The 23628-nt window shown below is 36.7% G+C and overlaps 2 protein-coding genes and 1 long non-coding RNA gene across 6 annotated transcripts; 2 read left to right on the forward strand and 1 right to left on the reverse strand.

Moving 5' to 3' along the window:
* Positions 1-1976: 1976 nt before the first annotated feature.
* LOC121987323 lies at positions 1977-4117 on the forward strand. Of its 2 annotated transcripts, none has more exons than XR_006113502.1 (3): positions 1977-2357; positions 2507-2586; positions 3083-4117. It is a non-coding gene; the product is annotated as an uncharacterized LOC121987323 (long non-coding RNA). The 2 variants fall into 2 exon arrangements; XR_006113494.1 differs by having other exon boundaries at positions 1979-2293.
* A 5580-nt stretch (positions 4118-9697) lies between these two features.
* On the forward strand, positions 9698-20577 carry LOC121987335 ((S)-coclaurine N-methyltransferase-like). 3 transcript variants are annotated; one of them, XM_042541188.1, is made up of 9 exons: positions 9699-9991; positions 10781-10889; positions 15286-15510; positions 15707-15806; positions 15869-15979; positions 16246-16329; positions 17708-17766; positions 18303-18352; positions 20274-20515. In XM_042541188.1, exons 1-9 carry the CDS (start codon positions 9805-9807, stop codon positions 20306-20308), a joined length of 960 nt encoding a protein of 319 aa, XP_042397122.1. In that variant the 5' UTR covers positions 9699-9804; the 3' UTR covers positions 20309-20515. The 3 variants fall into 3 exon arrangements, with proteins under 3 accessions (XP_042397117.1, XP_042397122.1, XP_042397126.1); XM_042541183.1 differs by lacking the exon at positions 18303-18352 and having other exon boundaries at positions 9698-9991; positions 20274-20577; XM_042541192.1 differs by lacking the exons at positions 17708-17766; positions 18303-18352; positions 20274-20515 and adding an exon at positions 16524-16613 and having other exon boundaries at positions 9700-9991.
* LOC122044053 (pectate lyase-like) lies at positions 20561-22276 on the reverse strand. The gene is made up of 5 exons (XM_042604600.1): positions 22083-22276; positions 21317-21998; positions 21154-21257; positions 20924-21062; positions 20561-20858 (listed from the first exon to the last, which is right to left on the reverse strand). Exons 1-5 carry the CDS (start codon positions 22274-22276, stop codon positions 20634-20636), a joined length of 1344 nt encoding a protein of 447 aa, XP_042460534.1. The 3' UTR covers positions 20561-20633.
* Positions 22277-23628: the final 1352 nt, after the last annotated feature.

Consider the following 23628-nt stretch of genomic DNA (forward strand, 5'->3'; position numbering starts at 1 on the left):
TCTAAATCAAATAGACATAAGAAAATGGATGTTGCTGGATTGTGAAGGTTTGATAAGTACCATAAAACAAGTATACTGTTTGGTAGAATAGTTAAAAATTAGTTAGTAATCTAACATCACAGTGTTCTCATGTGGTGGTCATTGACAATGAAAAATATTTACATTCAGCATCAAAGAAACAAATAGAAGAGAGAAAAATTATAATTATGAAGATCTAGTGTCTGTATACATCCAGCATAGAAACAAATCAAATAGGTTAACAATGGCAAAAGTTTTACAACTATAATGATAACCATGGACAATGGGAAGTAGAATGGATGCATTATATCTTTGCAAATAAGCAATAAATCAAGGATACTGTAATGAATACAATTATGTGCTTTATATACTAGGGACACTAGTATTTATACTTGCTATATTATAGAATGCATTCACTAAGATGAGAATTCCTTTGATCTAAATGTCTTAGTAGCATAATGGTGTCCATAACGGTGAGTGATAAGAATACTGATTTGTATATTTAAAAAAATATCATAAGCCCCTTTATTTTCCACATGGAAGTAATTAGATTTAGTTGGCATTATGTAAAAGCCACCCAAGAAGAAAATTCTGAAGCTGACCTTTGGATTCTTTTCCAGAAGAAGCCAAACAGAAACAAAAATTAGACAGTGACCGGCAAAAACTAGATTGTACACTTCTATTTCCCAGACCAATAAATCCAGAGTACGTATTGTCAAAGGTAAACGGATGGAAATAGTAGTCATGAGTCCAATTAACAGCCAAATACAATTTAAGTACAAGAAAAGAGAAATAGAAAAGAATTGGGTAGCAATATGTTCAAAATTGGACAAAAGGTAACCTATCAAAGTACCACAAGATGGAAAGAGTGACAATGAAATTGATAGTAGCTCAAAAAGCAACTAAATACAGGAAAAAAAATGCATAATCATAGTTATCAATCACTGCTAGACCTATAATCGCATTGCTCAAGGCAACAACAAAGAAGGGATTTAGAAACCTAATGTCGCAGGAGAATGATGGTTAACTGAGTACAAGCAACATCACAATGCAAAAGTCGATGCTAGCTGGTTGGATTGTTTCAACAGAGTGATTAGGGGATGATTCAGGAAGGAAACTTAAAATGCAAATAGCAAAAATAGGGAGGGTTCTCACAGAGAGGGACGGTGGTAGGGATGGCCTCGTGGCGACGGGTCGGCGTCGGCGGCTCTCGACAAACGACGACAGCAGCAACGATAGATGGCTGTAGGGTTGGCGTTGCGAGCGAGGATCGTAGAGCACAGCCTCGCGGCAACGGGAAACGTAGAGCACGGCGTCGCGGCGAGGAACGCTGAGGAACACAGAGGCGAGGCGAGCCGAGGAAAAGTTAGGTGCGTCGCGAGCGAGGATCGCAGAGCACGGCGTCGCGGGGAACACAGAGGCGAGGCGAGGAAACGGCGTGGCGGGGAACACAGAGGCGAGGTCGAGGAAAAGTTAGGTTTTAGAAAAGGAAAGGAAAAAATAAAATGACGTGGTTAAAAAATATGAGAGGTGGAAAAAAAATATATCCACCTGGCTTTGACGCGCACAAGAGCGCAAAAGAGGGCGCGTATAATATCAATACTGATATATATATATATATATATATATATATATATATATATATATAGCATTTTAAAACTTTTTAGGCGTCTGCCTACTTTTGTGTGGTTATTTTAAGGGAAACGTGTTTCTCTCCCATGCCTTCAGCGAACAGATTGGAAATTCAGGTAAATTTGAAATTACCCCCTTCTTCCTATTATCAGTTTAGCCCCTTTTTTGTTTTTCAAATTCGAAAGACGGTCTGATTTTCTATTATGCAAATAAATCAAAGGAGTTATGATTCTCACAGCGAAACTCCTCAGCGAAAACTCATCGCGACTGAGTTGGCACCTTGTGTGGCCACGTCCACGTCAGTGAACCCCACATAAAAATTTCACGGGCATGGCTTCCTCTTTCACGCCCGTGCCCTAACTCTCCTCCTCCTCCTTCCTCTTTCACGATGGATCCTGTCGTGCCCTAACTCTAGCTCCCGAGCCGCTTCTTCCTTCCCCTTCGAGAAGAGAGGAGCGAAGCCCGTCCCCTTCGTGCTCTACTCCTCCTTCCTCTTTCGCGAAAGATCCTGGCGTGCCATAACTCTAGCTCCCGAGCCGCTTCTTCCTTCCCCTTCGAGAAGAGAGGAGCGAAGACCGTCCCCTTCGTGCCCTAGCTTCTTCGGTCGCAGCCTCGCGTTCTCCTTTCTCTTCCTCCCAGTGAGGTGAGCCGCTTCTTCCCTCCCATTCTCGAAGAGAGGATCGAAGCATGTCCATCCAAAAAAAACAGTGAGGTTTATGTTCGTAGTTCGCATTTTTGCTTCATTTGCATGCCCTAACTCCTTCTTCCCTCTCCCTTCCCTTTTGCGTTTTTGCTTCATTTGTGTTTCTCCCTCCCTTGTCCTAACTCCTTCTTCTTCTTCCCTATCCCTTCCAAGGAGTCGAAGCCCTCACCTAGCTACGGGGTCAAGTTATAGCACCAGTAGACAGGGAGCTTTGAGTTTGAGCACTCTTTGAGGTAATCAACTTCTATTCTGTTTCTTCTTCTTCTTCGACACTTCCATGGTTTGGTAGGTGAGATTAAAATGTTCAGGTTCTTGAAGAACCTATCTATTTGTTTAGTTATGGAGTGTCTTTGAGTTTTACTGGTAGGTGGGATTTGTGCATCAAGCAGCAGAAAGAAAATATTTAGGTTCTTATAATGTTCAAGTTCTTAAAATGTTTAGGTTCATGTTCTTATAATGTTCAAGTTTAGCTTCTTAAAATGTTCAGGTTCTTAAAATGCCTAGGTTCTTGAAAAATGCTACAGATTTATCAATATTAAAGGAAAAAATATATCTTTGGTAATAATGTGAAATGAAAGTTTTTTCTTCAATATAAACTCTAAACAAAGTAGTTCAGCATTTATGTTATGAATTGGACATAATATTTGAATATGTGGATTTACCTTCAAATTCACTGCTCCTTGTGATTGCTAATAGCCAAAAGGCATTAATGATTTACCTTTTTATTAGGTTGTTATTTCATGGCTGAATCAAGTTACAACAATATCGACAATACGAGATTTCAACATGTAACATGTAGGGAATGCGGAGAAAGAACCATGGTGCGTGTTTCTAAATCAACTAAAAATCCTGGAAGATACTATTACAGATGTGGGCAATATGGATGGCAAAAGTGGGTGACAACGGATACTAGTTCATCCTACAAAATTGAAAGTGAACACCATGTTTCTCATGGACATAATCCAAGAATAATCAATGTACCAAAATTCATTTGGATATTAGTAATGGTGAACTTGATTCTCTTAGCCGTAATCCAAATTGAGTTGTTAGTTCATATGTTTAGTTAGTATTAAGTAATGTTTGTGTTGTAATATAATTGGCTAAATGTTTATAATTCTAGACGCAAACTTAGTTTATCTCTAATTGAAATGTTTTTATTTCAATAAATATTTGGTCACCTAAAAAGAAAACCGTCTCTATCTTCTTTACTTCTATTAGCCCTCTCTGTTTTGCTCTTTCTGGCTAGTAAAGTTTACTTTTCATTGATGATATCTATGTGATGCCATTGATTTGAGAAAAAGACATATTGTATAATTTATGTGATGTTTATACTAATATTGTGGTTCGTTTTAGAAATCATCCAAGGAAAAACTTTACCTAGGTGAAGTAGTAGAACCATCATGTTTTCACAGTGGATGCTAATTACTTGAAGGAGATCGATAACTATCCACTATGATAAGATCTTCCTGGACAACATCTCTATGGAAGGGCTTGTTTGATGCAACAGTTTCTTAAGAATGTAAAGCTGCACTTTCATTCATTGAATGCACTGATAATCTGCAATTATCTTAAAGGAAGGGTTACCAGTTTGATAACTATACACTGATTTTATTTTCATAATATATGAATCAAGAGATGAGCCCATAAGGAGAAGATGGCGTGACAACGAAATGATTTGCCTTTTGGTTTCATTTTTGTGTTGGCTAATATGTTTTAGACGCCTACTTTCCCTCCTTAATTTTTCAGCTATGATTCTTTTTTTCAGTTTCCTATTGTTATTTCTCTGTTGTTCTTTGTGATGTAGTCTTCTGCATCAATGATCTAAAGGCACTATATGCTATCTTCTACTCATAGAAGCATTAGCTTTGTTTTGCAACATACTACAAAGGCACTATATACACTAAATGAATGAACCTTTCTCTTGGAAGATATCATCAGCTTTTCTAAGTATGTTTAGATGTGGAAGCTTTAGAAACTTACCGGCCACCAATTCCATAGAAATTAGAATGAATATTAGCTAATAGAAATTATGCTAAATAAAAATTACCAATTCCAAAGAAGCTATGCCAATTCCATAGAAGCTAGAATAATTGTTTCACATTATAAGTAAGCTATGCTAATTCCATCAAAATATCTCTAAATCTAAAAAGACTTCAGATATTTATACATATGAGCTCAGCAATTATACCAAAAAAAATAACAATGAACTAGGCTTCAGGTACATATGAGCTCAGCCATCAATTCAAGTTCTAAATCAGCATGTGGGTCATACAACAGCTTTAGAAAAAGCTTCAGAACCAGCAACTCCCTGCAGCAGATTCAACCCTTTATATATCATAGTAGCTCCAGCAGAATTTCACTCAGGATTGTGAGCTGCAAATTGAAAGAGTCGGCTAGAGGATAGCAATTATGCAAAAGGAAAACAGAAACCAACATTTAACTGGAAGAATTATCAGTGATATTTAACTATAGATATCAGTTTCTATATTAAAAATGATGGCTAGAAAATAATATTTTTACAATGATTCAATATACTTAAGGAATCAGTATAATCATTCACTGGCAACTTGTAATTTATAGACTATAATTGTGTGCCTGTTACATAAAAATATGTCTATATATCTCCAGGGAGTAAGTATTGCGCCAGTTGGCCAGTCAAACTGAGAGGGTGAACAGTCTGGTCTATTAGTTCTGCAGAGTAAATTTGTAGAATCAAACTGAACTCATCCTGCCAGTTAAACTAGTTGGACAAAAGATTTCAGCATGCCGATCATACATAAAATAAAGCATCTGGTTTGATCCCAGAGAAAGCCCAGCAATTGTTCCACCACTACAAGGTTGGAAGTAAAACGTGTATAACTTCAGCATAAAATTACATATCTAAGTACAAAAATATACATTATGATGATCCATAAAATATAACATATAACAAAGTAAAATTTAACTAATATATAGTAATGAGATAGGCAGTGTATAACACTGCCAAATACTTGCAAATGGGAAATATATGATTGCACACAATATGCAAATTGATATTGACTTAGACTACAAGCAATATCAATATGAATGCACAAAATCTTTAACTACACTTGGAAAGCACAATGAACACATAGAAATAACTCAACGAACAAAAGGTGTATTGGCTTAAGGTACAAGCTCTACAAAACTCGAAATAAGGTTGTTGATGTCAATTACATATCATCATTTTATTAGTATGTTTTCCACTGTGGTGGATAATACTGTCAAATCCATGAAGAGAGTATGGCATCCAAAAAGCAGAAACATTAAAAATCATTCCAAGCAATGTTGCATAAATAATTATAATCTGTCACAAGGAAAGGAAACACCTGCCACATGCAACAACAATGACATCAAATTGAGATACACCACAGTTACTTATGATGAGCTCAGCCACCAATCCATAATGCACGTCATACAGTAGTTTCATAACAAACTTCAGAACCAACAACTCCTTGCAGTGATTTCAACCCGTCATATATCGTAGAAAAAAAAATTAAACTAGCTAAAATAAGATCACACAATTATTTTAGGTATCTATTATATGCATCATTTACCTTCTTTCGGGCCTTTGCAATTGATTTCTTCAAAATTTGTTCAATCTTAGATTGTTTTCTCTTTGTGAGTGGATGACCTCGAGATCTTACTTTTAATGGAGAATGTATCGCTTTTGCACCGGATGTAGATACTTCTTTCAATTGTTCAGCCCTTGAATGGTCAAGAACAATAGCAATCACTATTTCCTTCGTGTCTTTCAAAATTTCCACTAAAACAGAACAACTGTTGTCATTTTTTGCGCCAAGTTGTATCAATGGAGTGAGAATATTATACTGATGTATTTCTCCACCACAACCATAATCATCATAGATGCTACTGATACTTTGATACCCACGCTTAATATCTTTGCGTCATCGATTTATAATATAATTCATAGGAATCTCAATCACCTTCATTCTTATCAACACATTGTTCACATACCTACATAAAATTCCATGAAACTCAAATAGACGGCACACATATTTCAATTGGCAATGTAAATCCGTATAATGTACCCTAAAGGAAACTTCTCTTACAAGTTCTCCATTCTTTCCCAACATAGTTTCTACTACTTCAAATACTAAAGTTGTCCCTTCTTCTTTCAACAAAGAGGCATTGCAAAACATCAATCCTCTTATTTCATCTTGGAACAACTTAAATAAGTTGTTTGTGTAAAAATTTTGAAATTATCTTTCAATAGGATAACCAAAAATAACTGTCATGATAGAATTAAAAGAAATAAAATCTAAATACTTTTCATTCTAAATCTTCTTCTTCAAAGCACTATCATACTGCTCAACAAATTGCTTCAAGGATGTTTTAGAATGAATGTAGTCATCAAAAAATATGTTCATACTTTCACTTCTTTGAGATGTGGCCATACCTGTCCAAAACTTATCTTTAACATATATAGGTATCCACCTATTCCGTTCTTTATGCAAAGATTTCAACCAATCATTGTTCTCCAAATTAAACTCCTCAATCATTTTCAACCAATTTTCATCACACTCATCAACTATAAGCAAGTTATAAACAATGTTCTTCAATTGTTTCTTTATCGTTTTGTATTGAGCATGACCACCTAATTTTGCTGGAAGTTTTTTCATGATATGCTAAAGACACAGACGATGATGAGAAGTCAAAAATACCTCTTCAATTACAATTGTCATGGCCTGACATTGGTATGTGATTATAGCCTTTGGAGCATGTCCAAGCATACATGTTAACCAAGATTGAACAACCATATGAAAGTTGATAAGTCTTCACTTGATAATAATCCACATCCTAGCAAAATAGATTGACCATGATGATTCATCCCAATAAATGGAGCAAATGGCATGTCATAACTATTAGTCAAATAGGTTGTATCAAAAGTCATGACATTAGAAAGGTATTCATACGTAGCCCTACATCTTGCATCTACCCAAAAAATATTTCTTATTCGAGATTCCCCATCTAAATCAAGCACATAAAAAAAGTTTGAGTTCATACTTTGCATGCGACAAAAATAATTACTCAAAGCTTTAGCATCTCCATCCCCTAACCTCGACCTTCTAGCTTATGAAATATAATTTCTACACTTTCTCTCATCAAATGCTAAATTCTCGTAGCCTCCAGTCTCAACTACAAATAATTGAAAACTTTTGTTTAAAGTTATTCCAGCTTAATCATTTAACTCTAATTTTCCCTTTGTAGCTGAATCCAATACTTTATTACATCTAAACTGTCATGACTTTCCAGGACTCAAGATATGATTATGATCAAGGCATACACTAGTTATCACAAAGTTTCCATCATTTCGAATAACAACATTAATCTTAGCTTTGCAATTCGTCTTAGTAGAAAGTCGAGGGTATAAAACATTTTTTGCTTGAGATACTTTTCTATCATTTTTGGCACATCCAATAGAGAAATATTTTTGCTTTCCATCATCTCCATTTCTACCACCTAATTTGCAAATACTGAAACCAATATTCTAAGCATAGGAATTATAAAAAGTATGAACTTCTTCTTCAGATAAAAAAGTCATTCCAATCTCAGGGAGCTTGACTTCATTTACACTAGATGGAGATGGGTCTTGATCTACGTGGTCATTATTATCCGTTATCTCATTTGAATCAATTTTTCCTTCTTTCATGATACTTTCTTCACCTACATTTATTAAAAAAAAATGCAAGCCCAAAAATAAATAAAAAACATAGACAAAATCAAAAAACATGAAACAAAGTTGAGAAAAACAAAAAAAAAAGCTAAAAAAAATATATACCTAAATGACCTTCAATTCTTCACCCGGTTCATATAATTTGCAAATAGTAGACTAATTGCAAGCATACAACTATGAGCATGAACAAAATTCAAGCAAACAGTAGACTAACTTATTAGAATCAGAAATAAAATTCAAAAAAAAAAAAATCACTTATAAGCATTAACAAAAAAAGAGCATATAGTTAAGCTATTTAGGCTGGAAATCTAGCGATCAGCGGATGTAAAAATCAAATCCCCTTCAATTTTGTTATTTTTTTAATCAAGCACAAAATCGATTGTTGAAATCGAATTGGAGAAGTGCAGATATGAAAAGAAAAAGTGGGTTACCAAAGTTGCGACCGACAAAGTAGTGCCAAGCCTGATTTCACACACCACCACAAAACTTGATGTGTTATAACTTGTTGGTGCTCAAACTCAGAGCTCCTTGTCTACTGGTGCTATAACTTGACCCCGTAGCTAGGTGAGGGCTTCGACTCCTTGGAAGGGATAGGGAAGAAGAAGAAGGAGTTAGGGCAGGGGAGGGAGAAATGCAAATGAAGCAAAAACGCAAAAGGGAAGGGAGAGGGAAGAAGGAGTTAGGGCATGCAAATGAAGCAAAAATACGAATTGCGAAAATAAACCTCACTGTATTTTTTTGGATGGACGGGCTTCGATCCTCTCTTCGAGAACGGGAGGGAAGAAGTGGCTCGCCTCACTGGGAGGAAGAGAAAGGAGAACGCAAGGCTGCGACCGAAGAAGTTAGGGCACGAAGGGGACGGTCTTCACTCCTCTCTTCTCGAAGGGGAAGGAAGAAGCAGCTCGGGAGCTAGAGTTAGGGCACGACGGGATCTTTCGCGAAAGAGGAAGGAGGAGTAGGGCACGAAGGGGACAGGCTTCGCTCCTCTCTTCTCGAAGGGGAAGGAAGAAGCGGCTCGGGAGCTAGAGTTAGGGCACAGCAGGATCCATAGCGAAAGAGTGGCAAAAAGGCGAAACTCTCGCCCTCAGGGCCCCCGCCGCACCCTGCCCAGGGTCATCACGAGGGAGGTAAATCACGGTAGCTCGGTGGCAAGTACGCAGTGGGCCGAGACTTTTTTTGCACAGGGATAGGGAATAAATCCCCGTTGCCCTTCGGACTCGAACCCATGTTCTCAGTGGCAAACTTCCACGCCTTTACCAGCCGAGATAACCCCGTGGGGCAGGATCCATAGCGAAAGAGGAAGGAGGAGGAGGAGGAGGAGGAGAGTTAGAGAACAAGCGTGAAAGAGGAAGTCATGTCCGCGAAATTTTAATGTGGGGTTCGCTAACGTGGACATAGCCACGCAAGGTGCCAACTCAGTCGCGCTGAGTTTTCGCTGAGGAGTTTCGATGCGAGAATCATAACTCTAAATCAAAGTTAACTATTCCCAAGTTTTTACTTAATCCAAAGGATAAAAAAAATTTAAGAATGGTAATTGCTAAACTTCGAGGAGCACATTTTAAAAGTGCAATCAATTCAAATCAAGCCATGTTATAAATATCACGTGCACGAGCTGTGGCGCCCACGACACCGAAATGGTCCGGTGCGGTGCGGTGCGGTGCCGTGCCTGTCGGTGCTTAGAGTTAAGAAAGGGGACGAGAGCTCGAGAAGAGAGAGAGAGAGAGAGAGAGAGAGTATGGAGGCGATAGTTCGGATGCCCTACGAAGCAGCGGTGCGGGCGGGGCTGGCTGCGCTGGAGAGAAACCTCCTCCCGGATGCATTGGTCAGGAGGCTGACGCGGCTACTCCTCGCAGGCCGCCTCCGCCTCGGCTACCAACCCTCCGCCGAGCTCCAGCTAGCGGAACTCCTCCGGTTCAAGCAGGGTAAGGCTCAAGCCCATGCTTGCTGCTGGCCTTATCACTTCATTTCGTTTTAATCATGTAATTCAGCCGTCGTCGTCTTGGACTGCAAGAGCGAAAATTTCGAACATTTCCCAAATTTTTTTGATGTTCTGATTTCCAAAATATTCGTTTCTGTTCTTACCTTCAAGAGAACTTTGAAGATTTGATTTTGTGAAGTAGAATTGTTCAAAAAAAAAAAAATTGATTGTGGTCTGTCAAAGTATGAATTCTATATCATTCAAACTTTCTGCAGTTTAGTGAGATTTTCTTTTAGCATAGCTAAAGGTGTAGCATTGGCTCTCTCCATTGTATCTTTCCCACTTGAGCTAGTGAATTATTATGTTTTTGTTCTTGTATTGATTCTATTTCCATCAATACTTTACTAGTTTCTTTAGTCATCTCCATTTTCGTTCTCCTAGCACAATTTTAGTGCTCTAGTCTTAGATTCAGAGTTCTGTGTGAAATGTGTTGTCTCCTTGAATATGTGTCTTCCATCGTTGTTTCACCTAGAAATATACGATTTTTGTGATGCAATGAACACATCCAAAGTGCAATCTGTTGCAAGAGGCCCTTGCATTCTGGTTGTTTTTTTTTTTGTAAACTCAAACCACCCTATTCACCATGGTACTTATTTATAACTGACCTGATCATGACAGACTACTCAGACTACCTTTTTGTCTTTCTTAAGTTGCACTGTTTCCACTAATTTACTATATAAGTAGTTTCATTTGTCAGTTGTGGTAATGTTCTGATCTTGTATATCTTCAACAGCTCTTGAAGATATGCCTATAGCTGTGGAAACTGATAAAGCCAAATCCCAACACTATGAGTTACCCACCTCATTTTTCAAGTTGGTGCTTGGACAGAATTTAAAGTACAGGTTGGTCATTTCTCTAAGCTATAGCTTTTCTACTTCAAATTTAACAAGAAGACCAATTTTTAAAGCATCAGGGTGTTGGTTAGTCCTAAGAAAACGTACCGGTTCCATTGTACAAAATTTTTTTGTACAAGTGTCGAACCTTTCATTAAATAACCTATTGTGTTCTTTAGAAGTTAAATTAGGAATCACAGACGGAACTTAACATCATTAATTCCAAATTTAACTTATCTGTTCTTAATGGTTTAGATTTGAATCGCAAGCGGAACTTAACACTATTGATTCAAATCTACCTAAGTTATTAATTCCATAAATATTAATTTCCAAAATTGACTTCCAGGACTGCATGGCAAGACACATGACCTTCTTGGATATGGGAGCAACCACCACCGCCTAGGCAAAGTCTTTTAAGGAAAGCTAATATTTATTTCCTTAAATAACTCTAGGTTAACCAAAAAGAACAATCGAATCACAAATTTGAAAAAGAAGAAAACACAAACTCGAAAAAACTATTTCGAAAACTCTAGAATCATATGCCTCTTGTGTTTGGTATTTCCATAAATAACTATACAAAGAAAAACTAGTATGATGCGGAAAACAATTACTAGTTATACCTTTCTTTGTAAGCAAAATAACCTCTTGATCTTCTACCGTATTCCTCTTCTTATCTCAGACGTTGTGTGGGCAACGATCTTCCGAGACGAGAACCACCAAGCTCCTTCTTCTCCAAGCTAGATTCGGCCACCAAGAATTCTCCATGAGAAGTAGAGGTCCGGCCACCACCACCAAGCTCCAAGGGATGCAAGAAACAAAACCTCCTTTCTCTCCTTCTCCTAGCTTGAACCGACCACCATCAAGAGCTCCAAGAGGGGATAAAACCGGCCACTAGAGAAGAAGAGAGGAGGAGAGGGAGAACCTCTAAGGGCCGGCCACACCAAGGAGAAAAAGAGAGGAAGAAAAGAATAGAGTTGTTAGCCATGAAGGCACTTCTACCCCCTCTTTTATATTTTTTGGTCTTGGCAAATAAGGAAATTTTAATAAAAACTTCCTTAATTCCTTTGCCATGAAAAAGAAATTTTAATTGATTTAAAAACAATTCCTTTTTTCAATTTCAATGGCCGGCCACTTATTTCCCCAAAACAAGGAGAGTTTTAATTAAAACAAAAATTAAAACTTCCTAATTTGTTTCCGAAAATTTATAAACAATTTCTCCAATAATTTTTCCCTTCATGGTGGATTATAAAAAGAAAATTTTATAAATTAAAATCTTTCTTTTAAACATGTGGATAATTTTCAAAAAGGAAAGTTATCTCTAAAAATTAAAATCTCTTTTCAATCTACAAATAAGGAAAGATATCAAATCTTTTCTTAATCTTTTGTAGAAACTAATAAAAGAGAATATTTAATTTTTAAAACTCTCTTTTAAATTATGATCATGGTTAAAAAAGAAAGTTTTCTCAAAATTAAAATCTCCTTTCAATCTACAAATAAGGAAAGATTTCAAATCTTTTCTTAATCTTTTGTAGAAAACTATAAAAGGAAAGATTTAAATTTCAAACTCTCTTTTAAAATCATGATATCCACATAAGAAATAATTTTAATAAAAATCCCTTTATTGATGTGGTCGACCACCTAAGCTTGGGCTCCAAGCTTTGGCTGGCCGGCCCTAGCTTGGGTTCCAAGCTAGCTTGGCCGGCCCCATTGGGTAAGAAGGTGGGTATGTGGTGGGTATAAATCTCTATATACAAGAGGCTACGATAGGGACCGAGAGGAGGAATTGATTTTGGTCTCCCGATGAAATTAAGCTTCCCGTGTTCGCCCCGAACACACAACTTAATTCCATCAATAATAATTCATTCCACTAAAGAACTATTATTGAACTACCGCACCAATCCCAAATTACATTTTTGGGCTCCTTCTTATTATGAGTGTGTTAGTCTCCCTGTGTTTAAGATGTCGAATGTCCACTAATTAAGTGAGTTACTGACAACTCATTTAATTAATATCTTAGTCCAAGAGTAGTACCACTCAACCTTATCGTCATGTCGGACTAAGTCCACCTGCAGGGTTTAACATGACAATCTTTATGAGCTCCTCTTGGGGACATTATCAACCTAGATCACTAGGACACAGTTTCCTTCTATAATCAACAACACACACTATAAGTGATATCATTTCCCAACTTATCGGGCTTATTGATTTATCGAACTAAATATCACCCATTGATAAATTAAAGAAATAAATATCAAATATATATGCTTGTTATTATATTAGGATTAAGAGCACACACTTCCATAATAACTGAGGTCTTTTGTTCCTTTATAAAGTCAGTATAAAAGAAACGACCCCTAAATGGTCTTGCTCAATACACTCTAAGTGTACTAGTGTAATTATATAGTTAAGATAAACTAATACCTAATTACACTACGACCTTCCAATGGTTTGTTCCTTTCCATCTTGGTCGTGAGCTACTGTTTTTAATTTATAAAGAACCGATAACATGATCTTCTGTGTGTGACACCACACACTATGTTATCTACAATATAAATTAATTGAACATCTACATTTGGTATATACAAATGTAGACACTTGACCAATGTGATTCTTATAAATGTTTATACAAAAGCTAGACTTTTAGTATACACTCCAACACAGGGCCACTTGATGTCCTAGGATGATATCAGCAGTAAATCAGAACTAGAATTTTCTGCCTGATGGGGAGTACACCTTCATTGATTTATTCCATTGTTTCTGATACTCTGCTTCTTTTTTAAAAGTTTATGGTTTATCATCCAAAACAGTTTTTTAACTGTCCATTCTCTAAAGCCCTACACCACATGGTGCTAAAGCTGAACGATGATCTTTCTACATATCTAAATGAGTAATACCTCTAATTTAATACTCATTTTGACTCTATTTATGTTGAAAAATATTTAATGAGTTTTTGTTGCTCATCTTCATACTTAGTTGTTTTTTATGTATATATGAATGTATCATGCTTGTCAAATCAATATCAGTGTTAGGATCAGATGATCAAAGAATGTGTCATTGTATCAAATTGGTAGCATAGAGATTGAATTGTTAAGAAAAAAACCATAAAAGTAAAGATAAAATAATTCTATATTTGAGATAGCAAACGGTTTTTAATCATAATGAAAATGTATATTGTGTTTCATTAATACATCATTACAGACAACATATTTTGAACAACAAATAGTAGAATTAGCAAATTAATTATTAGCAAAAAAAAATCATCATAATCACAAATATTATTATTATTACCAGTTTAGTGATATCTGACTCTGTTATAATATATCAAAATAATTACTAAGATATATTAGCATAAAGTTGTTAATATTCACTAAATTAGTAATATGTAGTAGGGATGGGGTTTTAAGGCTACTATTGATTGAGAGAGGTATTGCATTATTGGTAATAACCTTTGTGGATTAATATTAGCCAAGAGAGAGGCCAATGAGGTGGTTAGTCTAACTAGTAGGCTCGTAAGCAACAGAAAGGTTGGCTGTCAACAACGTTGAGTGATTTAAGCCAGAATTCAAATGAGTGACAAAGACTATCTTTTGCTCAAATTTATTTTAGTTACAGTTCAAGCTATGGCAGGGGGAAAATTGGTTAGATCAGCTAAGTTTCTCCAAATCAATCTAATTTTACAAGAATTCAATTGATTCTATCTAGTTTTACTCTCAATTTGACAAAGTTTCAATTGACGCTTATATTTGAAAGTAAGCAGGCTAAGCAGAAGGGTAATATAGAATTAAAGCTCATTTGAGTAGATCTTGGAATGTTTAAAAGCATGTATTAAAATTTCGTACAGTATCGAGTGGTTGGTCAAAATGCATTGTTTCGATAAATTACGGGTAATACTACTTGACACTTGGCACTACTATATCTCTTCTTTCACTGTGCCAATCGTGTCAGTCAATATCATATCATGCCAACACTCGATACCCCAATGCATGCTACAACACTAGTTGAGATGAATTAAAATAATATTGTTAGTTTTTTATAACTTATGTCCATACAAGATAAAACTCTACCATCCTAAATAAAACACAGTCTGAACTTTAGTACTTAAGTATTATAGTTTTCTTTTCTTCTTTTTAAACTTTATTTGATATATCCATATTATTTATCAAACATGAATCCACCACATCGATAATGTGAAGGTCAAGTCAAACTTAGACAATTAGTTCTGGATAGCGATCTCACCAATAACTGGTCTTCTAGTCCCTGTTCTTTATCTTCCCCTCCTTTAATGTGGTCACACACATTACAGCACTGGTTGATAATATGTACATTTGATCCTTAATTATTTTCCTTTACATAGCTGATTACTCCTGTATGTTGCTAGAAATTCTAAATTCCCCATTGGTTGCAGCTGTTGTTACTTCAAGGACAAAACAAGCAAATTGGAAGATGCCGAAAATGCAATGTTAGAATTGTATTGTGAAAGAGCTCAACTGAAAGATGGCCAAAAAATTCTTGACATAGGATGTGGCTGGGGTTCCTTTTCAATATATGTTGCAAAGAGATACAAAAACTGCAAGGTCACAGGAATATGCAACTCATCTACTCAGAAAGCTTACATAGAAGAGCAGTGTAGGTAAGCTCTTTTTCTTTTTTTTTTTTTTTTTTTTTGCTCTACTTGTTTTCTATTGATTTTTATCTCTAATTTGAAATTCTCAGTTTCCATTGATTTGATAGGTTAATGTCATTTCTAAAGTAATGAAAGTATATTGTATGAATTGTATGCATAGTTTTGTGCATGAAAGTTGAAATTTACACCAAACTATCTTTAGGCACCTTGAGCTTCCCAATGTAGAAATAATTGTTGCCGACATCAGCAATTTTGAAATGGAAGCTTCGTTCGACCGAATTGTCTCAATAGAAATGTTTGAGGTAATCTAACTAGTTTTCTTTTCCCCATTGAAACTAGTTAATTGTTGCATTAATTCCTGCAGCATATGAAGAACTATAAGGAACTTCTTAAGAAGATATCATTGTGGATGAAGGAAGATAGCTTGTTTTTCATTCATCACTTTTGTCATAAAACATTTGCTTATCACTTTGAGGTACTCTTTACTCCTTTTTGTGTATTAGTTGGTGTTTGTTTCGGCATTCTGTGATGACTAGTCTTTGAAGATTACCAAATATCACTCTGCTTTAAATCAAATTCCTCACATGTTTATTTCATCATTTTCATGTTTGTATATTTTTGGTTTCTTAATCACATGAAAGAACCATTTTCTGTGTTGCTGCTGAATGCTATTTGCATTCTAAGTTTTTTTTTTGTCCCAAAGCCTTCATGTCATGTCCTGAATGTTCCCTCTTAACTCAGGATAAAAATGAAGATGACTGGATTACAAGATACTTCTTCACCGGAGGAACCATGCCTTCAGCAGACCTACTTCTCTATTTTCAGGTTAATTCCTTCACATACACAAATCTGGATTTTATACCAATATTTTCCTTTTGCTAATATTAAAGGAAATTTGTTTCATGTTACTTTATTTCCTTTGAATAGATGGTGTTACTAGACTGCTTGATTAACGGACACCAACCTAGAAAGAAATGTTTCCACAAGATTATAACCGTTAAGCAATGCTATTGGAACAGGTCTTGCCCGACCAGATCAACCAAAAAAAAATAACAACCACCACTACCTGTCTAGACTTAAGCATTGGTGTATAAATCCTCAATTCATCCGGTTGAACAGCCGATTCAATAAGAAAAAAGGTGTCAACCACTCACCTAATTCTCAAAACATCAATGGGAAGGAAACTAGTAAAATTTCATGTGCATTAATAGCATTTAAGAAGTTTTCCTTGTAAATTAGTGAATGACCACAGACAAAGAAAATAAATTAATACCATGCTGCACAATTTTAGCATATTTAAAATATTATATGCAACTTAGTTTAAGACATACCTAGTCTTATGTCTAAGTTTTAGAACTATTTATGTCTTAAGGAATATAAATACATGTTTTGTATTTCTAATGGATAATACAATATTTTCTGAACTTCGTATCATAATGGGTTTTTTTATCCCTCTTCAATTCCCTCAAGAGGAGGGTGCAAATTTAATATGTCACCATGGCCTCCCCTTCCTCCATAAAACCTAGTTTTTTTCCTCTTCAACCTTTCCCTTTCACCATCTTGAAATCTTATTTTTCCAAATTTTGTTTTTTCTCTTCTAGATCTGGTACTCCTTTTGCTTGTACACAACATCAACAACTTAAAATTTGCAAGAGTCCTTAGAGAGCAAGAAACCAAATTCCTTGATAGTGGTGTTCCTCCATTCAGCAAATCCTCCTCTGAAATGCCACACATCATAACATCTTCCTCCTTGACGCTCTTCAATATGGACTTCTTCACTATGACAGAGTCATCCCCCTAGTGATGTTTCAACATGGATTTCCTCCATCAAGGAGGAGGAGGAGGAGGAGGTGGAGGAGTTCAAAGTAGGTTTTTTTCCTCTCATTATAATTAGTTATTTCTAAGAGATGTTACTATATGAAATATCCCATAGTTTCCCTTCACAGTTATTAATTGGATTGCTTTTACCAAAACAAACAGGAGGATCAGAATTGCTGGTCCACCTACACTCAAAAGATATAATTTTGATCTGCAGTGTAGATACATGGTTAATTTGACTAGAAAAACATTAAGTCATCCTACAATGCTGAAATCTTAAGTTGCAGCCATTACCAATTAATAACCGGAATGGAATTTTGATCACAAACTATATAACTAACCCAGGGATAACTTATAACGTTTTAACCTTTATCTCACTTTGTAGGATGATGTCACTGTGCTAAACCATTGGCTCGTCAATGGGTCACATTATGCAAGGACAAGGTACGGTTAAGCTTAAAACTTTGATTTCACTATTCTTTTGAAAGCAAGTAACAAGCATCACGGTGCATGTAATACTGTGAGCCTTTGCCCACTGTCATTCAAGAAATTATTAAATATTCATACTGAAAATGCCTGTCATTATTTTAGGATCCTAAGATTTTAGTTCAACAGCTCATTTTCTAATATCTCTGACTTCATAGTTTATCTCTGACTTCACATCCTGGGAAGGTCCATTTGGGAATGTCTGGTTAGATGTTGACCTCATGTCATGAATTGAAAATGGTGCTAATTAATTATTAAAACCAAAACTAATGTCTGGAATAAATTTTTGGATATATGAAGTGATCCAGAATCAAGAATAATAACTATTATATGCCTACTCAGAAGATTGATTCCCTTATATGCAGTACAATATATGGAAGTGCTGAATGTTTAACGATGAGCCTATATAAATAGGGAATTTCTGTTTGCATGTTTTTCATTTTCTTTGAGCCAGACATTGTAGGTGATCACCTGAAATTTGACAAACATTTTAGGTGGTGTAATTTGACAATGATGCGACAAAGAATACCAATGTTCAAACCAGGTTCGTACAAGTGTTCATGAGTCCATCTCTTAAATAAATTTACTCGCTTGTCATTAGTAAAGTGTTTTGAATGATTAGTATAGAGAAATGATGCATAAGACTCAATAAGTTCTTCTTGACCCACTTATTATTTTTCTTGAAGCTCTAATGATTAGTATGGAAGTGCTCAAAGTTATCGAAGGTCTGTTTCTCTTCTTACAGCAAGAGCTTCCATCCCCCTTCTTTTTCCATCTTCTCTGATTTGATCACATCACTGCAGGACGGTTCGCAACAAATTTTTCGAGGCGCCTGAAATTAATCCAGGCGCCTCGAGTTGTTTTCTTTTTTTAAATTTTTAGTCGGGGCGCCTGGATCAAATCCAGGCGCCCGACTCTTTTTTTTTTAAATTTTTTTTTAAGAATTATAAATTTCTTAAAACATCCCAAATATATATATTATACCTCATGAGTACCTAAAATTATTTATCTTGAACACTATAACCCAAGAGGGAAGACTTAGAGGAAAATCTTATTAGCACCCATTATAATCGAACCCTTAAATTTTAAAATCTTAAACCCTAAATACATATAATATACCCTGTGAGTATCTAAAATTTTTAATCTTGAACACTATAACCCAAAAGAGAAATCTGAACCCTAAAGGGAAAATCTTATTGACTCAAATCTATTATAATCCAACTTCTAAATTTTAAAATTTTGAACCTTAAATACATATAATATACCTCAAAACAAAAAACAAAAAATAAAACTTAAGAGAAGAATCGAGGCACATGGACTCATTCACACACGGGCGCCTGGATCAATTCTAGGCGCCCCGAGTCCAATCCGGACGAGTCTACATGATATCAAAATTTTATATTAATAATGTTACCTTAAGGACCTTACCGCGCATACTCCGTCCAAACCTCAAACATTTTTTCGGGTTGGTTTTTTTTTTTTTGCTCTTAATACTATAATCCAACCTCTAAACCCTAAAGCTAAAATCTCATTAACATAATTGGGAGCTTAAAAAATATAAAAAAAGTTAAATTGTGCTTTATTTTAACAAATTCGATATATATATATTACCTTAGGGTTTTGGAAGTGGGTCATAGTCTTCAAGCTTGAAAAAATTAGGTGCTCAGAGTGTATATATTTAGGGTGCCTAATAATATTTTTTATTTTTTTTGTTTATTTTTTTAGCTCCGTTGTTAAGCCGATTAGATTTTACCTTTAGGATTTAAGGATTGAATTATAGTGTTCAAGCTAAAAAAATTTAAAACTAAAAAATTTTAGATATTCACTGGATATTTTTTTAGCCTCGACATTCATATATAGAAAAAGGAAAAAGAAAGTTAATTGAAAACGGCCATCTAACCTGAGCTTGACAACGGAATTGAATTGATCGAACTGTAGTCCAAAGTAAAGATGACGGCAACCCTTTAAACTGGCTCTCAAACTGGTAAAACCTATTTGAGAGGGCTAAGGATTTATATAAAAGGGTAGTGATAGCCCCAAACCAAAACACACTAAATATTGCATGGCTTAATTATTCTCTTAGTGCTTTAGTGCTTGGTTCTGAGAGTTTGTCTAGGAGTGCCAGCTTGGGGATTTCATGGTAGACATTGCATTCTGGAGGTAGATTTTATATATTTCTACTCATTCCCATTTAACATATCCTTTAGTTGCAGTTTTTATTTTTCCAACTATTCTGTGTTTACTATCATTGGCTTCATCCGTTTTGGCTTTTCTACAATGACATGATATGATTTCTACCAAGCTGCAAACTTGGTTGTTGTTATGACACATTTTGATCCTCCAGTATCAATGCATAAGTGTTAATTCACCAATAGTTCATTTGGGTTAGGTGATTATAAGATCAAAATACAGCGAACTAATTCTTCATTTGCGTTTCTTAATATGAAAAAAACATTTATTTACAGCGAACAGTGGCTTAAAAGAATGGACTGCAATTTGAACTCTATAAGGCCAATTTTTGAAGCTACTTACGGCAAGGACTCAGCTACTAAATGGACGGCATATTGGAGGACCTTCTTCATCTCAGTCGCGGAGCTTTTTGGATATAACAACGGGAACGAGTGGATGGTCGCACTCTATCTGTTTAAGAAAAAATAATCTCTCTTTTTTATAATTATAACCGGAGGTTGCATGGTTTTGCAGACGTCTTATATATGTTCTATTCATTGATAATTAACTTACGTAATAAAATATTTGCTTTGAAATCAATTATCATTTAAATATCAATTACAAGTTTTACAATTAAAATTATATGATGCATGCATTTAGCAGGGCTGGCCTCGGACGCAGTCCAGGGAGCCCGAGTAGCGCGTGAGCCTGGCCACGAACGTTCCCGGCTTCGCCTTGATCAGATCCTTTTGGTCGAACGTCGACTTGTCCGGGTCCCTTCCCGACGGCACGAAGAACGCCCCGTTCCGCATCAGGTCACCTTCCGACCTCCAGCTCCAGTCCTTCCAGACGTTGTCCGGCGAGTACTCTCTCTTCGTCACCTGCAACGATCGAGTTTAGAAAATGAGGCTGCAGGTATTTGTTTCTTAATTAATTAATTAATTACCTCTTTGGCATGGATGTTTGGTGGAGCGAAGAATCGGTTCCCTTGGCTGAGAATGGTGGGGTGCTTGCTGCCGCCGATCGCGTACATCAGCCAGTGGGTGTAGTCGTTGTTCACGACGTGGACGAATCCCCACCGGCATCTGCTTCGCCGACGGTATTATTTCAGAGAACATTAATTTGTGAATTGTGATCATATATATCGAGCAAGACGATCGATCGAGAAATACGTACCTTGGCATTCTCTGAACGAGACCTCTCCCGAAGTGGTTGAAGGCGACGGTGATCTGCATGAGCGCATCGGGCGAGTAAGCATCGCTAGCTCCAAACAGCATCACCTGAAGCAGAGATTTTGTTAGTTTGTGGTCGATTCGATGAATTGTGTTTGTGTCCGTACATCGTTGTGCTGGGTGAAGTGGGAGTTGGAGATGGTGATGGCGGTGGAGCCCATGATGGCGTCGATGAGGCCGTCGCCGCAGTTGGACATGGAGACGTGGTCGACCCAGATGTTGGTGGAGCCGAAGATGGAGATGCCGTCGCCGTCGCTGCGGGTGCGGAGGCCGTAGTGCGTCTCGGAGTCGCGGATCAAGCCGCCGTTCCCCTGCGTGATGTCCTGGATGTGGAGGCTGTGGAGGATGACGTTGTGGATGTACTGGATGGTGATGCCGGCGCCGTTGGCGATGCGGACGTTGACTCCGCGGCCGTCGATCGTCTTGTTGCTGTTCACGATCAGCTCCTCGCTGAGGCGGATGATCATGTCCTTGGCGAAGATGATCCAGAGCGGCCGGTTCTGGATCACGCCCCACCGCAGAGTTCCCTTCCGCGGGTTCACCATGTCGTCGTCCCTCGGGTCGGTCACGACGTAGAACCGCCCGGCCAGCCCGCCGGTGGTGTGCCGCCCGAACCCCCTCGCGCACTTCGCCAGCCGCTTCCGGTTCTTGTTCCAATCGCCGCGGCACCTCCAGCACCGGTCGATCGGGTTCGTCGCCACGCACGGCCCGCCCTTCTTCTTCCTCCCGCGCAGCCCTCTCCTCGTGCTGTTCGTGCTCGCATGCTCCACCTCCGCCTTATCCATCTCCCTTCCGATTCGAAATTAACCAAAATTAAAATTAAAAATAAAAATCCTCTGTGTTAATGGAAAAATCTAAAAACAATCATCATACCTGTGGACATCGGCATTGAAGGTGTTGGCGACGGACTCGGGGTTGGGGTTGTAGGCGGCTTGGGACGCGGCGCGGGCCAGCGCCGCCTTCTTCTCCCAGTACTCATCGTACTCGGCGATGTGGGCGGTGGTGGAGGCAGCGGAGGCCAAGAAGATGAAGCAGAGGAAGAGGAGCTTTGGCCTTGATGACTCCATGGTGGTTTCCTCCTCTTCCCCTAGCTATTTCTTTCTAGCTATGATCTATCTGCGTTCGAAATAGAAGGGGAGAGGTGAAGCCTAAGAGGAGAGGGCCATTGTTGGTGACCCAAGATGGAGCAATGGGAGGAAGAAGGTAGCTGCTTAAATAGCGAGGAAGAGGAAGCGACAAGGGAGGTTGGCCACCAGAGGTTTGGGATGAAGGTGGGTTGCTAGTGTTGGCATGGAGTTGAGGGATTAGATTTGGATTGTTACGAGGGAAAGGAGGATCTAGGGGGCCGTTGACATTCTTACTATATTTGGAATGTGTCGGACGTTGGACTTATTTTTCATGTCTTAAATTTAGGCACAATGTTACCTTGTTTAGCGATCTGGAAAAAGGGAGAAATAATCTGAGATGTACTCTGGATCATCTATTTTATTGAGCCTTTTAAAATTTATTTATTAATTTTTTTTATCAAATTTAAATTGAGTTTGTTTGTTTTTATTTCCCGACTAATCTTGGTCTTTTCTTAATTTGTCTACCGGATAAATTCAATGAACTTTGATCCAATAAAATATAAATAAGTTTTTATCCATACAAATATCATACTTATTCATAAATATCTTGTTCGTTTATCATTCTATTTTTTTTAAATCATCAATTTCTTATTTTTGATCAGTATGCTTCACATTTCCCTAATTTGTTATTCGTTTTTCTAATAAGAAGAAAACTATGAATATAAATACGTTTAAATTATTAACTATTCACGAGTAACGTAAAAAAATATTTTTTCATTTCAAATTAGCATAAATCAAAAGTTCCATTTGAAATGTTCATTTTTATTTATTAAAAAATTTCATATGTAAATTTTAATAAAAAATTCTGTTGCAAATATCTCTCATAGCAAATCTAAATTATAGGAGAAATTAAAATATTTTTTGTTTTAGATTAATAAAAGTGAATAGATTTTTTTTCACTTTTAATAAATGCTATTTTGATTTAAAAATAGAAACTAATTTTTAAAAAATAAAATTAATATTAGATTGATTTTCTCATATAAATTGGAGTCCAAGTCGTCCCCTTAGCATTCCCTCAAAACGTTATCATATTCTCTGAAAAGAGATAGCATGAAGAGATAAGACATCCAACAATATATTTATAACTATTAAAAATTAATATTAAGATTTATTAAGATAAACACCTATACATATAGCAATCAGTAGAGTCACATTTCCTCCAGTAAATAAATGATGGGACGGTAGAGTTAATGAACTTTTATGTTTTTATTCTCAATAAATATTGTTCATGAATCATTTATTATTCTTTTTCATGAATATTAACTATGAAATTATCTTCAAGTTTATTTATT

This window comes from Zingiber officinale, chromosome 1B, assembly GCF_018446385.1.
Source record: "Zingiber officinale cultivar Zhangliang chromosome 1B, Zo_v1.1, whole genome shotgun sequence".
NCBI classification, from domain to species: domain Eukaryota; kingdom Viridiplantae; phylum Streptophyta; class Magnoliopsida; order Zingiberales; family Zingiberaceae; genus Zingiber; species Zingiber officinale.

Bases quoted from the DNA above. Each gene is read 5' to 3' on its own strand.
- LOC121987335 (XM_042541183.1), top strand. From the start codon at position 9,805: ATGGAGGCGATAGTTCGGATGCCCTACGAAGCAGCGGTGCGGGCGGGG. The intron at 9,992-10,780 runs GTAAGGCTCAAG...TATCTTCAACAG, and splicing joins ACTCCTCCGGTTCAAGCAGG to CTCTTGAAGATATGCCTATA. The intron at 15,511-15,706 runs GTAAGCTCTTTT...AACTATCTTTAG, and splicing joins TACATAGAAGAGCAGTGTAG to GCACCTTGAGCTTCCCAATG.
- LOC122044053 (XM_042604600.1), bottom strand. From the start codon at position 22,276: ATGGAGTCATCAAGGCCAAAGCTCCTCTTCCTCTGCTTCATCTTCTTG. The intron at 21,063-21,153 runs GTACGTATTTCT...TCGGCGAAGCAG, and splicing joins CTCGTTCAGAGAATGCCAAG to ATGCCGGTGGGGATTCGTCC. The intron at 20,859-20,923 runs GTAATTAATTAA...CGATCGTTGCAG, and splicing joins CAAACATCCATGCCAAAGAG to GTGACGAAGAGAGAGTACTC.